Here is a 13,476-nt window from a genome sequence, read left to right as displayed (position 1 = left end):
TAAAAGATTTTAAATATATTAAAACTATTTTGAATGCAATATGTTTCTTATCACACAAAGCTTTTGGTATCGATGCCACACGTTGTTTTCAGGTATCGATAAGTCGATACCTCGTCAACAACCCTAATTAAATACACGTAAACCTTTAGCCGAATCACCAAAACACCATAATATGCTATTGAAAATATGTTTTGTACTGCCACTCATAACAATTGCAATTGCACTTGATGAACCACAAAAACTCAAGGATAAATCCACTAAATTGCCACCTTGCAAAGCGTGCACAGTGCTGGTGGAGTCATTCAACTTGGGCTTGGAGCGTACAAAACGAGGCAAACATGCCGGCGGCGACGCAGCCTGGGAGCAGGAGAAAATGCGTGCCTATAGAAATAGTGAAGTGCGCTTCGTTGAGATCCAGGAGCAGTTGTGCAGTGAGGTTAAACGTGGCCAGGATCACTGTCATATGTTGAGCAACGACCACGAGTCCTTGATTGAGGACTGGTTTACCAACAAACAGGACGAGGAGCCCGATTTGCATGCCTGGCTGTGCATCAATCAACTGAGCGTTTGCTGTCCAAGCAACACGTATGGACCCACTTGCCAGCCGTGCACAGACTGCAATAATAATGGTGGGTTATTTTTTAAAAATAAAATGCATATCTTATATATGTATGTATGTATATTATTTTCTAGGGAAATGCAAGGGGAACGGCACACGCAAGGGCAACGGGCAATGCCTATGTGACAGCGGGTACGCAGGTGTCAATTGCAACGAGTGTGATGAGAACAATTATGAATCCTTTCGCGATGCCACAAAGCTGCTGTGCACTCCATGTCATGCCGCTTGCGGTGATGGCGGTTGCAACGGCGCTGGTCCAAAGAGTTGTCGCAAGTGCAAGGATGGCTGGCGGATGGACACCGAAACGGGTTGCGTGGACATCAACGAATGTGTGGATCAGCATCGAGCATGTCGTCCGCAACAATTCTGTGTAAACAACGAAGGCTCCTTCTCGTGCCTGGAATGTGATCGTTCATGCGATGGTTGCGATGGTGATGGACCCGATATGTGCAAGAAGTGCGCCGATGGCTATCAGCTGAAGGATGGCAAATGTCAAGGTAAGTGCGTGTAAAACTATCGATAACTATAGTTTGACAACTATCATCATTTCTCTTGCCCTGGAACGGTTCATACAGATCTGTCCTCGCAGCAGCGTGATTCGTATGTCAACATAACACGATTTCTCACCTACTTCGGCATGTGCGTAGCCACCTGCGTCATCTTCCAGAGCTCCACACATATTGCGTATATCGTTGGTGGTGCGGTGGCCATCTATATAGCTGCCTCCGAGTATTGGCTGAATTGGACAGCGCAGGGCGGCGTTCAAAAGCCAGAAATAGACACAAAGCAGCTTGAGGATTTGATCATGAAGTCATTATAAGTCAGGAAAAAAAAACCAAAACAAAGAAGAGAAAAGACGTTTGGAATATTTGCTGATATATACGTTAATTTTATTCTATGAATAATTCGTAAATGAGCATTTGTCTGCAGTATTTAAATTATGTTATGTTTTTCTATATTTTTGTTTGTTTGCAGTCGCATTGAATACGGAAATCGATTCAGAACCGGAAATGGCGACATCAATGCGAGAGGAACTGTAACACGCACAGCAACAACTTAGTCAAATTTAGTTTAATACAATTACCAAAATGATTTTAAATTCAAAGTAAGAAATATCTAAATTGCCAAATTTGCGTTTAATTTCGAAGAAACAAAATTGTAGAATTAAAATGTAGCTGGTCCCATAGAAACTGAATTCTATAAAATACTTAAAAGTATTAGCAATGTATTTGAGCGAAAACAAGTAAAAAAGACGTTTGTCGATATATCCTTGCCTCTTTTTGTGGTCATTCCAAAACAGCTGTGAGCGATTCAGCGCCAATTTGAAATTTTTAACTGTTTTATCAGTAGAAAACAAGGGAAAGTATCGATACATCAATGTTCATAACAGCTGTTAAATACATTAGCGCTAATTTCCTACTATTAAAAATTTTGTATGATTAAAAATTTCCAAATTTTAATTTTAAAGTACGCATTTTTAAAATAAACAACATAAAAGTTAAAGCAACAACAATAAACAGTACAAGTTGATTACAATTTTTAGTTGATCTAGTCCTATTTTATACCATTTCTAACAGCTGTGCTACCGTCAATTTGAAAACTTTAACGGACAGTCAAAATATCGATATATTATAGTGTGCTTTGCATGTTTTAGACCATTCCCAACAGCTGTGTTAAAATGTAAGCGCCGAATTTAAAGATTTTACTGTTTTGAAGGGAAATAAGTAAAATCTTTATTTTTATTATGAAAGTGTGTATTTATAGTTACTATTTATGCATATTCTGTTTAAAATAAGCTGCATAAATTTGCGTCAACGATCAATTGAAATAGTTATTCCTAACCTATTATCCTTTTAGAGCATTGCGCATGTTCATGTCGAATCCATTGCCATAGTCAACAGCAGCGGCTGGAAATTTGGAATGCGGCATGTTACTGCAACACCAGCACCAGGAGGCGGCACTAGCAGCAGCAGCAGCAGCACACCTAGCAGCATATTTGATATTTGTTTGTGCGTACTAAGCTGCTTGGCCAGAAGGTCAAGTTTTTGCTGGTTATTCTCGCTGGCCGAAAAATCAATTTAGTTCTTGTAAAAAATGCCACAAGCTTTAGTTTCTCGTAAATAAACCAACCGTTAATATTTTCGCCTCACAAAATCAATACAGCAACGGATATTTGTTATTTGGCAACAGACTCGGCCACAACATAGAGCTAAGCAAGTAAGTAGGCTTTTGCGTAACCAGGCAAAACACGTAAATAAATTTTTTTTCTTTTTTTTATACCCTGAACCCATTTTCAATGGGAAATCAGGGTATAATGATTTTGTCGAAATGTATGTAACAGGCAGAAGGAGACGTGGCAGACCCCACAAAGTATATATACAAAGTGTATATTCTTGATCAGGGCGACGAGCTGAGTTGATTTGGCCCTGTCCGTATGTCTGTCCGTCTGTCCGTATGTATGAACGCGTCGATATAAGAGCTAGAGACTTCAAATTTTTTTTTTAAATGTCCGTAATTACAGCGCGGATATCAAGTTTATCATTAAAAATCGATAACTCATCCCGATCTTTTTTATCGATAAAAAAACCTTATCGAAAACCAGTTATAAAATTATATCTCCTACACCTTTATTGCTAGAGTCTCCAAATTTTTTAGGTATGCTTATATGCAATTTATGCAATTTCGGTTTTTGTTAAAATTTACCCCCCACCCCTATATCCATCCCCTCACCTCCATGTTTGTAAAAAGCGTATTTCAAATACTAGTGACTTGTGCTTTGGCAAATACATGCATATCCATATCATAATCTGAAAGTTTCATGGAGATCGTATGTCCACAAAAAAAGTTATTTAACAATTGAGTTCTCATAGTAAGCGCACACTGCAGCCCATGCGTGTTTATGCGTGGATGCTTGTGTGTGTATGTGTTTGTGTTTGTGTATGTGTGTGTGTGTGTGTGTATGCGTTTGTGTGTGTATGCGTGTGTGTTTATGTATGCCTGCGTGTTTCTTGTGTAAGCTGAAAGACGCGAAAAATTATTGAAATCGCTTTGGCTCCAAGGGTTCAGGGGATCTCGTAGTCGAGCAGTCTCGACTATAGCTTTCTTACTTGTTTTTTTATTGGAAGGTATAATCAAAAATTTCAAATAACATTAAAATAAGTTTCAGAATTTTGGAAAATAACAACAGAAAACACACACACAAATTTAAATGACAAAATGTCATCGCCTTCATCATCGTCAACAACAACTCAGCAAAAACAACAACAACAAACATATGGCCTAACAGCGAATGATATTGCATCCGAATATCGGCCCTATAGCGGATCAGCCGGCATTATGCCAATGGCCAACGAACGTCAACAGCAAGAGCAACGCGAGATGCTGGAACGCGAAGATACTTTGGAATACTTCATCAAATTTCCAAAACCCACAGCGGACAATGATTTCGTACTGGTCACCGGCAACGATGAGCAGAACAATGTCCCGATTGTGATGCTACTGGGCTGGGCGGGCTGTCAGGACCGTTATCTAATGAAGTACTCGAAGATCTACGAGGATCGGGGGTGAGTGGAGGACATGGGCAGCTTATAGCAATTATTTATTAATTACATATATTTATTATATATATTATATTTATTTATATATTGGATTCGATCTCAGTCTCATTACGGTCCGCTATACGGCGCCGGTAGACACGCTGTTTTGGAAGCGCAGCGAGATGGTGCCGATTGGTGAAAAGATCCTGAAGCTCATACAGGACATGAATTTCGATGCACATCCCTTAATATTTCACATCTTTTCGAACGGTGGTGCCTATCTTTATCAGCACATCAATTTGGCCGTGCGCAAGCACAAATCCCCATTGCAAGTGCGCGGCGTCATCTTTGATTCGGCGCCAGGTGAGAGACGTATGCTCGGTTTATACCGTGCCATCAATGCAATTTATGGCAAGGAGAAACGCTGCAATTGCGTCACGGCATTGATCATTACGTTGACCCTGAGCATTATGTGGTTTGTTGAGGTGAGCCATGCCCCCTACACCTTGCTCATACCCCCTGCTCTCTACCCTTTGCCCCACCCCATCTTCTAATACACCAATTGTCATTCGCAGGAAACGTTTGTGGCTTTTAAGAGTTTGTTTGTCCCTTCAACGCCTGTCCATGCGAGCCCGTTCAGTGAGCTCAAGAACGAGACGAACAAATATCCTCAATTGTTTTTGTATTCGAAAAGTGATGTTGTCATACCATATCGAGACGTTGAGAAATTTATACGAATACGACGCGATCAGGGCATCAATGTGTCATCCGTGTGCTTTGAGGATGCGGAACATGTTAAAATCTTTACCAAATACCCAACACAATATGTGCAGAGTGTGTGTAGTTTTATCAAGAACTGTATGGCTAATACTCGAACGTCCTATCAACTAACTGGCGATGTCATCGATGCACAAACCATGGCACAGCAACAACATCAGCAGCATCAGCATCAGTCAAATTTGAAATACGATTAGAAAAAATGCAAAAATTTGAAAATTTTATTATTTGCAAATTCTAGGACCGCGCGCAAAGGATAACAACGCATCAAGCACGTATGTGATAGGCAGCACAACTATTATAGACAAAACTTACTACTACAGTCGACTCTCGTTATTTCGAAATTCAAGGGAAATATGAGTACGAATTACCGCGTCTTAGCAATGATTTTTAGTTCGAATTACTGAGTGATAACTTTGAATTAATGATACAAACACAATACAGTCGACTCTTGTTATTTCAAACCTGCGTTATTTCGAACCTCTCATTAATTCAAAGGTATCACTCAGTAATTCGAACTAAAAATCATTGCTAAGACTTGATTGGCAACAACATTGCAAAAATTTTAAACGTAACTATTGAAAACAAAACCAAAAAAAAAAAAAAAAAAGAAATATGAACAAATTTAATGCAGTTGACCGCTTGGCGCCCGCTGCCGCTTTAATGTAGAAACGAATTTAACAGTTACTCGAATCTAAAAAAAAAGTGTACATTCTTATATTTTCCCCCCTCCTTGACAAAGTGCACAAAACAAGCGCAAATAAAATAATTTATCATAATTTTTAATTCGCGCACGAGTTTAAATTTAAAATTACCATTCTCTTTCGAATGACAGCTCACTGCTATAGCACTGGTCAGGGTGATGTGCAATTATCGAAATGTTGTGGCGCAATCGTTTATATTCGATAAGTTTTGGCGAGTCGCCATCTTGGAATGTGCGAAGAAGAAGAAGCGAACAAAAAGCAAGCGAAAAATCTTTAAGCGTATTTATTTAAATGTATAAATTGCGTAAATCTATATACTTAAGACCAAGCACACATATTTATTGCTCCACTCATCAATACAAAAGAAATCCCAGCACAGCTGCCACGTTGCGTTTGCCCAAAAAGGCTTAGCCACAAAAAAAAATCGAAATCTCCGACGGCCCGAAGGTATCACACACATACACACGTACACTCACATATATACACAGTCGACCACATATATTAGTGCAAGCAAAAGAGGCAGAAGAAGCAAAGCCAGGCAGAGAGTGTTTTTCCATACAATTCGGTGAAGCTACTTGGATCTAAGGTAAATATAACAACGCCTGCCCACTAATCATACGCTTCGGTGTGTGTGACCAAATAATGGAAATGATTTTGCCGCCGCCAACGCCACAAATGCCGCGGCACACGTCGAAACAACGATGCACACGCTGGTGTGCGTCTGTGTGTGTTTATACATGTGTGTGCGCAATTAATGCATATTTAACATTGATCCATTTATGTTGCAGACGCCGTTGCCGACTTCTGGTCAGGCACAAACAGCGCACAGCAGAAGCAGCAGCAGCAACAGTGATTGTGCTGCGGGCAGGTGATATAACTAAACAATCGCGACAGCTTGTAGCGGACTATGTCTGACTATTTGCGCCAGCAGAAACCACTAGAGCACACATAGCCATGGCTGCGACGAGAAAATTGCAAGGTAAGCACAATTCTCCATATACATACATAGGTAGAGATGTATGTATGTATGTATTTATTTGATATGATGTGGGTTCAAATACTGATACTGTGCACATTATCGATATACCCTCGATAGGCGAAATTGATCGATGTTTAAAAAAGGTAGGCGAGGGCGTGGAAACGTTTGAGGATATATGGAAAAAGGTACACAATGCTACAAATACCAACCAGAAGGTGAGCAAATAACACCATCTAAATTTAATATCTCTCTTCAATATATACCTATATTCATGTCTATCCTATTTGCAGCAAAAGCATCTGCAAGAAAAGTATGAGGCAGACCTTAAAAAGGAAATTAAGAAACTGCAGCGATTACGAGATCAAATCAAATCATGGATTGCATCCGCCGAGATTAAAGATAAAAGCGCGCTGCTCGAGAATCGAAGGCTCATTGAAACGGCAAGTTGTTTAAACCTAAAATTGGAATACAAAAGAATGTCGCCTCCATCAATATTGAGCAATAATCAATCCACAGATCACCTTTAGTCCTATGTCTTTTTTGATCCACATCACTAAATTAATCTGTGGTTTCAGTTCCAAAAATACACAATTTAATTTTATATTAAAGAATGTTGCGACATAGCTTAGCGATAAACTATTTGCAATTTCTCGCGGCGACTTGAAATTCCAATCGCTCCATATTAATTTTAATTATTTTCAAATCACCTACAGCAAATGGAACGCTTCAAGGTGGTGGAGCGGGAAACAAAAACCAAAGCGTATTCCAAGGAGGGTCTGGGCGCCGCACAAAAAATGGATCCAGCGCAACGGATCAAGGATCATGCGCGCAATTGGTTAACCGGTTCAATTAGTACACTTCAAATTCAAATCGATCAGTATGAGAGCGAAATTGAGTCGCTGTTAGCGGGTAAAAAGAAACGGCTGGATCGCGATAAACAGGAGCGCATGGATGATTTGCGGAGTAAGTTGGATCGTCATAAATTCCACATAACCAAACTGGAAACGTTGCTGCGACTGCTGGACAACGATGGTGTCGAGGCGGATCAAGTGAACAAAATCAAAGATGATGTCGAATACTATATCGATTCGTCGCAAGAGCCCGATTTCGAGGAGAACGAGTTCATCTACGATGACATTATCGGACTGGATGAAGTCGAGCTGAGCGGTACGGCCACAACGGATAGCAACAATAGCAACGAAACGAGCGGCTCGCCCAGCAGTGTAACATCCGGCGGCAGTCCATCGCAATCGCCAGTTACAGTGCAGCAGGTGTTGCCATCCTCCTCCTCCTCCGCACAGCAGCAGCAGACGTCAACGGCGGGCAGCAGCAGCGCAGGCAGTGGCACCAGCGCCGCTAGTGCAGCCCAATTCCAGCATTTGCAAGCAGCCGCAGCGGCGGCGGCAGCAGCCGTCGCTGCACAGCAATCGAATGGCAACAATGTGGGCTATGCGAGCGACACCAGCGCAGCTTCATCCTCAGCGACAACGTCAACCGAGGCGACAACAGGTGGCGAGAAGCGCAACAAAAGTAGCGAAAGCAATGCGAATAGCAGCAAAGCGAAGGTAAGTGTTTGCTACTAAATAAACTAAACTAACTAATGATCGTGTGGTATGGGCTGTATATATTATTTATTTGAACGAATTAATTGTTGTCCAATTGAGGTTGTGTCTGGAAAGAAAAATATATTTAATGGCCTCGAATAACATAAATTTCCTTCTATATTAATAGCAAATTTAGAGAAATAGATCAAGAAGAGGAGGATATGAACGCTCTAAATTAACAGAATAAATTATGATCCTTTTTTTATTGTTAGCACATCTGCTCAGATATCTAGACAATTAACGACATTTAATTCAGGCGAATTTTCTCATATACATATTATATATTTTCTCATATACATATTCTCTCATATTATTATATATTTTAGAATATTTCAAAGTGTAGTGACTAGTAAATTATATGTGAATAAAATAGCAGTATATGTTTACATAAAATACAAATTAATATATAATTTACCCAATTTTTTTTTTCAAATATTTAACATATATTTTTAATTACATTTTCATTTTTACCACAGCAACCTCAACAGCCGATCAAGCCGACGCCAGTGCGTGCCACAGCTAAAGCGCCCGCGGGTAGTGATAGTAAGTTGCAAAGCTTTATATCAATTGGAGTGTTAACTTACTAATGGACTAAATTCTATTAGCAGCTCAAGTCAATAAGATTATTAGCTCAACGCCCAGCAAAAACCAGCAGCAGCAACTACCCACGGTCGCTTCCGTTTTGGCGTCTAGCGGGACACAGAACAACAACAATAACAGCAGCAACAATAACAACAACAGCAGCAGCAGCAGCATTGTCGCTGCTAGTGGTCACAATCCTGCCGTGCAGCCACATGCCCCAACGCCTGGTCTGAGTGCAACCAACATCGCTGTGCCAGCAGCAACAGCAGCGGCGGCAGCCGTTGCAGCTGTTGCAGCAACAGCGTCAGCGAGCAACAGCAGCAATAACATTCAAGGCCAATCTGTGATTCAAGCGACACCAACAATTGCATTTGCAGCGGTGGCTAAACACAACACATGTACGTCCAAAATACTTTCTAAATATGTTACAATTTATTCTAATTATAATTTGTATTTCTAGCACTACTGGAAAACGGACCTGTCTCGCAGCAGCAGGCAACGGCGCCGACGGTGGCGGCCATTGTAAGCGCAAATGCACAGGCCCAACAACAACAGCAACAGCAGCAACAGGCAGCGCAATTATCCAATCTTCAAACGAATTCCTCACACATGCAAAACGGTAATATATTTGGATTTAAAATGAGCCAATGGCTTAACCATGGTTTGGTTATAGTTTTTAACAGTTGATAATTGTAATAGTTTTGATCAATGAATAATCATTGATAGTAATCAATGAAATTCGCTTAGTTATAAAAATCGGTCAATATTAGCAACCAGAAACCTAAACATGAAATACTCTATTTAATATATATCCAGCGCTTATAGCAATAAACACAGACTTAATTTGAGAACCCTTATAGAATGGCTATAAGTAATTATATTCGAAGCTGGGTACAGAATTTCACCAAGAATACTTTGCCGAGGCTATTTTCATTTTGTCAATGACTATGTTTATATAGACAATATAAACTCATATTGCAGGCATTAGGTTAGAATATCATATATTATATTTTGTAATTAGATTACGAAAAGTTTATGCTGAGATATGCAATTACATGATAATAGTTTTACAGCCTAATATTCCTATAATATCGTATATATATGATATATGACTATTAAAATGTTGACATTATATGAATATTATTAGAAAGTAAACGTTTTATCATAGAATTAAATCCCAGGTAAGTACAAATATTGTATTAATGCAAACTGTATAATATTAGTTTTCGAATAGAAATCAATAGAAATGAATTGGCTAACTCTATATATACCCCTCATGCCTTTTAAGGGTATTCAAACTTTGCAGTCTTCAAAGCTTACGATTATATTTTGTTTATTATTTAAAGTAATTGCTGTTAATATGTAATGCTTATTGTTACTTGCTTCCATTACATTTGCAGGTCTGCCCGCCTCACTCAGTAGTAGCAGCAGCGGCAGCAGCAACAGCAGCAGCAATAACAACAGTAATGCTGTCGATGCGATTTCATTGAAAACCATGGCACAGGAAGCCATCAATCGATCTGTGATCGAGCCCAATTCCCTAAATCAGCAGCAGGCAAGTAATATAGATACGAGACAGCAGCAACAGCAGCAGCAGCAACAACAGCAGGCGCAGCAACAAGCAGCGCAGCAATCATTGCTGCAACAGCATTTCAGCACCGAAACAACTGCCAAGCAACAACAGCAACAGCAGCTCCAGCAACAACAAGCAGCGACAGCGGCAGCAGCAGCAGCAGCGCAACAACAGCAACAACAAAATGCAGCAGCGGCAGCAGCAGCAGCTGCAGCAATTGGTACAATCGTCGCCTCAGCCAGCAATGGCCCCACAGCTGGCAGTGGACTCATGAATCTGGCGAATGCTGCTGGTCAGCCAACAGCCGTCAGCGGTGGTGTTGTGGTCACAGCCAATGCCAAGACGCATACAGCGCAACAGCAGCAACAACAACAGCAGCAGCAGCAGCAACAACAGCAGCAAATGGCCACAACGGAGGCGCACATACCACCGCTGTTAGGTGTAACGCCGTTGGGTCCAACGCCGCTGCAAAAGGAGCATCAGCTGCAGTTCCAAATGATGGAAGCCGCATATTATCACCTGCCACAGCCTATTGATACGGAGAAGCTGCAAACATATTTTCATCGCTCACCGGTGCAAACACCAGCGCATTATCCACAGGTGAGTCAGATACATTGATTCCATTGTCAACCAACATGAGTGATAAATTCTCTTCTTTTCCTCTTTTTGTTCGCGTTCTAGGCACAGCTGCCCATTTACGATACCGTTGAATTCTATCAACGGCTCTCGACGGAGACGCTCTTCTTTGTGTTCTACTACATGGAGGGCTCCAAGGCGCAATATCTCGCAGCGAAGGCGCTAAAAAAACAAAGCTGGCGCTTCCACACCAAATACATGATGTGGTTTCAACGGCACGAGGAGCCGAAGATTATCAACGATGATTACGAACAGGTGAGTTCAATCGTGTCCACTAATAAAATTACATTTATCTAAGCTTGAGCGTGAGATTACGATGAATTACAATTTGTACAAATTCCGTATTCTTAAATAAATTATTGCGAGCTAGTAAATAATAGTAATATTAATATTTGTCAAATAAGTAATAGTAATATTTGTCAAATAGGGCATAGGTTTGTAAGCTTCGAATTGATTTTTTTTTTTCGAATGTCTGGAAAGGTTTTCTATATTTCTAGCAAATACGAAATATATATTTTAATAAACTGAATTCGATTATTTTTATTTGAATTTATCTGCGACTTGAATCGATTGTATGATAAAACTTGTGTTTTCAATTAAATAATATATTCGTATTCAATATATTATAATTTTATAATTCGCTATTTTGCAGGGTACGTACATCTACTTTGATTATGAGAAATGGAGTCAGCGCAAAAAGGAGGGCTTCACCTTTGAATACAAGTACTTAGAAGACAAGGAGCTGAATTGAATTGAATGCTGCGTTGTTGTGATGCGGATGCGTCGGCTGTCTACGAGGAAATCAATTCATAACTACAACCTTACTGGAATCAATAGCATACAATAACCATACCATACCCCACATCAGATCAGAAGAATACAAAACTCCCACACTCTCCACCATCGAACAGAATCAGAACACTATCTCACACATGCATACACACATATATATAGACTCACAGCTAAATCCATAAACTAATGAAAGAGATCTTGTGTAAGAGAAACGATACAGCTAACAAAGCATAAGCGAAAAGGGATGAAACGGATAACAAGGCAAAAGAAAACAGAAAACAATGAAGTACGATACTGATACTTGTTTGGAATACGCATGTAAAAACATATGCTTTTTTATATAAATGTTTTATTGTTTATTATATATATTTTTTTTAAGAATTACTTTCCTACACAAAACTGAAAGAAAAAACATATATAAAAAAGAAACTAAAACTATAAAAAAGTTATGCAAAATACGTGCAACAATTTGAATTTTCTGGCAGTTGTTCCTCGCCCCGCCCACGCCCATTTCCATGCAGCCGCTCCCGCTACGCCACACCACGCTTCCCACAAAAACTCCAATTTAGTATATCGCTTAGCGTTCTCATGCATTATTCCCTCCGCTCCCGCCTCTGCCTGCCCCGCCCCCCACACTCCTCATCCATCGCACTTGCATCATGTATAAAGAGCGCAGCAGTGTGCAGTAAATACTTTTAATTATAAACAAATTTAGCGCACCGAATTTTTTCAATGCGTTTGAGTAGAAACGTAAAAGAGTAAAAGTAAAAAGAAAAACTCGTGAGAATAAAAGTAAACACTAATAAAACTTCAGCTGATCTTATTTAAATTTAATAATGTAATTACGATTACTAAGATCATTGATTAAGTTGAGCATGATAATATGGATGCTGCAAGGCAAACATACAAACAAACAAACAAATTAATGCGTAAAAATACCTTTTTTTTAAATGTAAGCATAATAAAAACAAAACGTGAGTAAATAGTTGAAACATGTTTTGTGTTTTTCTTTTGTTTTATTTCATTCAACTATTTGCATTATTTTACTTTTATTTGTTTTCCCCATTTTAGCCTATATAAATCCGCTGATCGATTGAGCCTCAATTTTGATCACAAATAAAAAGCAACAAAAATGAAAGAAAATGTTAATAAGTCATATATAGTCAAATGGTATAAACAAATGCATTTTAGAATGTTTTTGCGTAAATATAGCATTTTTTGCTAAAGAAAAAACAAATAAAGAACGAAATACATATTTAACAATTTTACAAGATTAGTTTTAAACGAAAACACAACACAAATGCATGCAAAAAAAAAAAAGAAACATTTTAAAGATTATTAAAAAAAAATGCATTAAAATATACATACAATTATACGCCGCCCATTGCGTACTGGATTTTATTAAAAAATACAAATATATGGATATTTCTGGTTAGCATTTAAATATTTTTAATAAAAGAGGTCGATTTATGTTTTGTGTCATACTACATAGACACTCATAAAATATTTATAAGTGTGTGCTGTTGCATAAGCGACTCGGCAAACACCTGAAATTAGTGCACACACTCAACTTATACTATTCCGCATACTGATTTCAATGCTGAGTGTCAACTCTAATGTGTGATCACAGTTTCTCTTATACCGATGCCAGCCTACTATGACTATGATTGAGTA

The 13,476-nt window shown here is 39.2% G+C and overlaps 3 protein-coding genes across 7 annotated transcripts; all 3 read left to right on the top strand.

The window, feature by feature from the left end:
* The first annotated feature begins 111 nt into the window (after positions 1-111).
* LOC6576642 (cysteine-rich with EGF-like domain protein 2) lies at positions 112-1,884 on the top strand. 3 transcript variants are annotated; one of them, XR_001449423.3, is made up of 4 exons: positions 113-629; positions 694-1,116; positions 1,195-1,527; positions 1,595-1,884. XR_001449423.3 is itself a non-coding variant. In XM_015165291.3 (3 exons), exons 1-3 carry the CDS (start codon positions 173-175, stop codon positions 1,657-1,659), a joined length of 945 nt encoding a protein of 314 aa, XP_015020777.1. In that variant the 5' UTR covers positions 112-172; the 3' UTR covers positions 1,660-1,884. The 3 variants fall into 3 exon arrangements, 2 of the variants coding, with proteins under 2 accessions (XP_015020777.1, XP_002002630.1); XM_015165291.3 differs by lacking the exon at positions 1,195-1,527 and having other exon boundaries at positions 112-629; XM_002002594.4 differs by having other exon boundaries at positions 1,195-1,884.
* Positions 1,885-2,575: 691 nt separating this feature from the next.
* LOC6576641 (transmembrane protein 53) lies at positions 2,576-5,718 on the top strand. 2 transcript variants are annotated; one of them, XM_002002593.4, is made up of 4 exons: positions 2,576-2,836; positions 3,786-4,182; positions 4,280-4,640; positions 4,731-5,718. In XM_002002593.4, the coding sequence occupies exons 2-4, from the start codon at positions 3,836-3,838 to the stop codon at positions 5,127-5,129; spliced, it is 1,107 nt and encodes a 368-aa protein (XP_002002629.1). In that variant the 5' UTR covers positions 2,576-2,836; positions 3,786-3,835; the 3' UTR covers positions 5,130-5,718. The 2 variants fall into 2 exon arrangements, with proteins under 2 accessions (XP_002002629.1, XP_015020775.1); XM_015165289.3 differs by having other exon boundaries at positions 2,577-2,836; positions 3,780-4,182.
* Positions 5,719-5,841: 123 nt separating this feature from the next.
* Positions 5,842-12,615, top strand: LOC6576640 (CCR4-NOT transcription complex subunit 3). Of its 2 annotated transcripts, none has more exons than XM_032728538.2 (11): positions 5,842-6,222; positions 6,425-6,615; positions 6,733-6,830; positions 6,906-7,055; positions 7,329-8,180; positions 8,696-8,762; positions 8,828-9,199; positions 9,262-9,420; positions 10,202-10,974; positions 11,056-11,265; positions 11,663-12,615. In XM_032728538.2, the coding sequence occupies exons 2-11, from the start codon at positions 6,591-6,593 to the stop codon at positions 11,759-11,761; spliced, it is 2,805 nt and encodes a 934-aa protein (XP_032584429.1). In that variant the 5' UTR covers positions 5,842-6,222; positions 6,425-6,590; the 3' UTR covers positions 11,762-12,615. The 2 variants fall into 2 exon arrangements, with proteins under 2 accessions (XP_032584429.1, XP_032584428.1); XM_032728537.2 differs by having other exon boundaries at positions 8,825-9,199.
* The last annotated feature ends 861 nt before the right edge of the window (positions 12,616-13,476 follow it).

This window comes from Drosophila mojavensis, unplaced genomic scaffold (genome assembly GCF_018153725.1).
Source record: "Drosophila mojavensis isolate 15081-1352.22 unplaced genomic scaffold, ASM1815372v1 contig_36, whole genome shotgun sequence".
Classification (NCBI taxonomy): domain Eukaryota; kingdom Metazoa; phylum Arthropoda; class Insecta; order Diptera; family Drosophilidae; genus Drosophila; species Drosophila mojavensis.
Note: the sequence above shows the minus strand (reverse complement) of the source record. Positions and strands in the feature narration are given on the sequence as shown.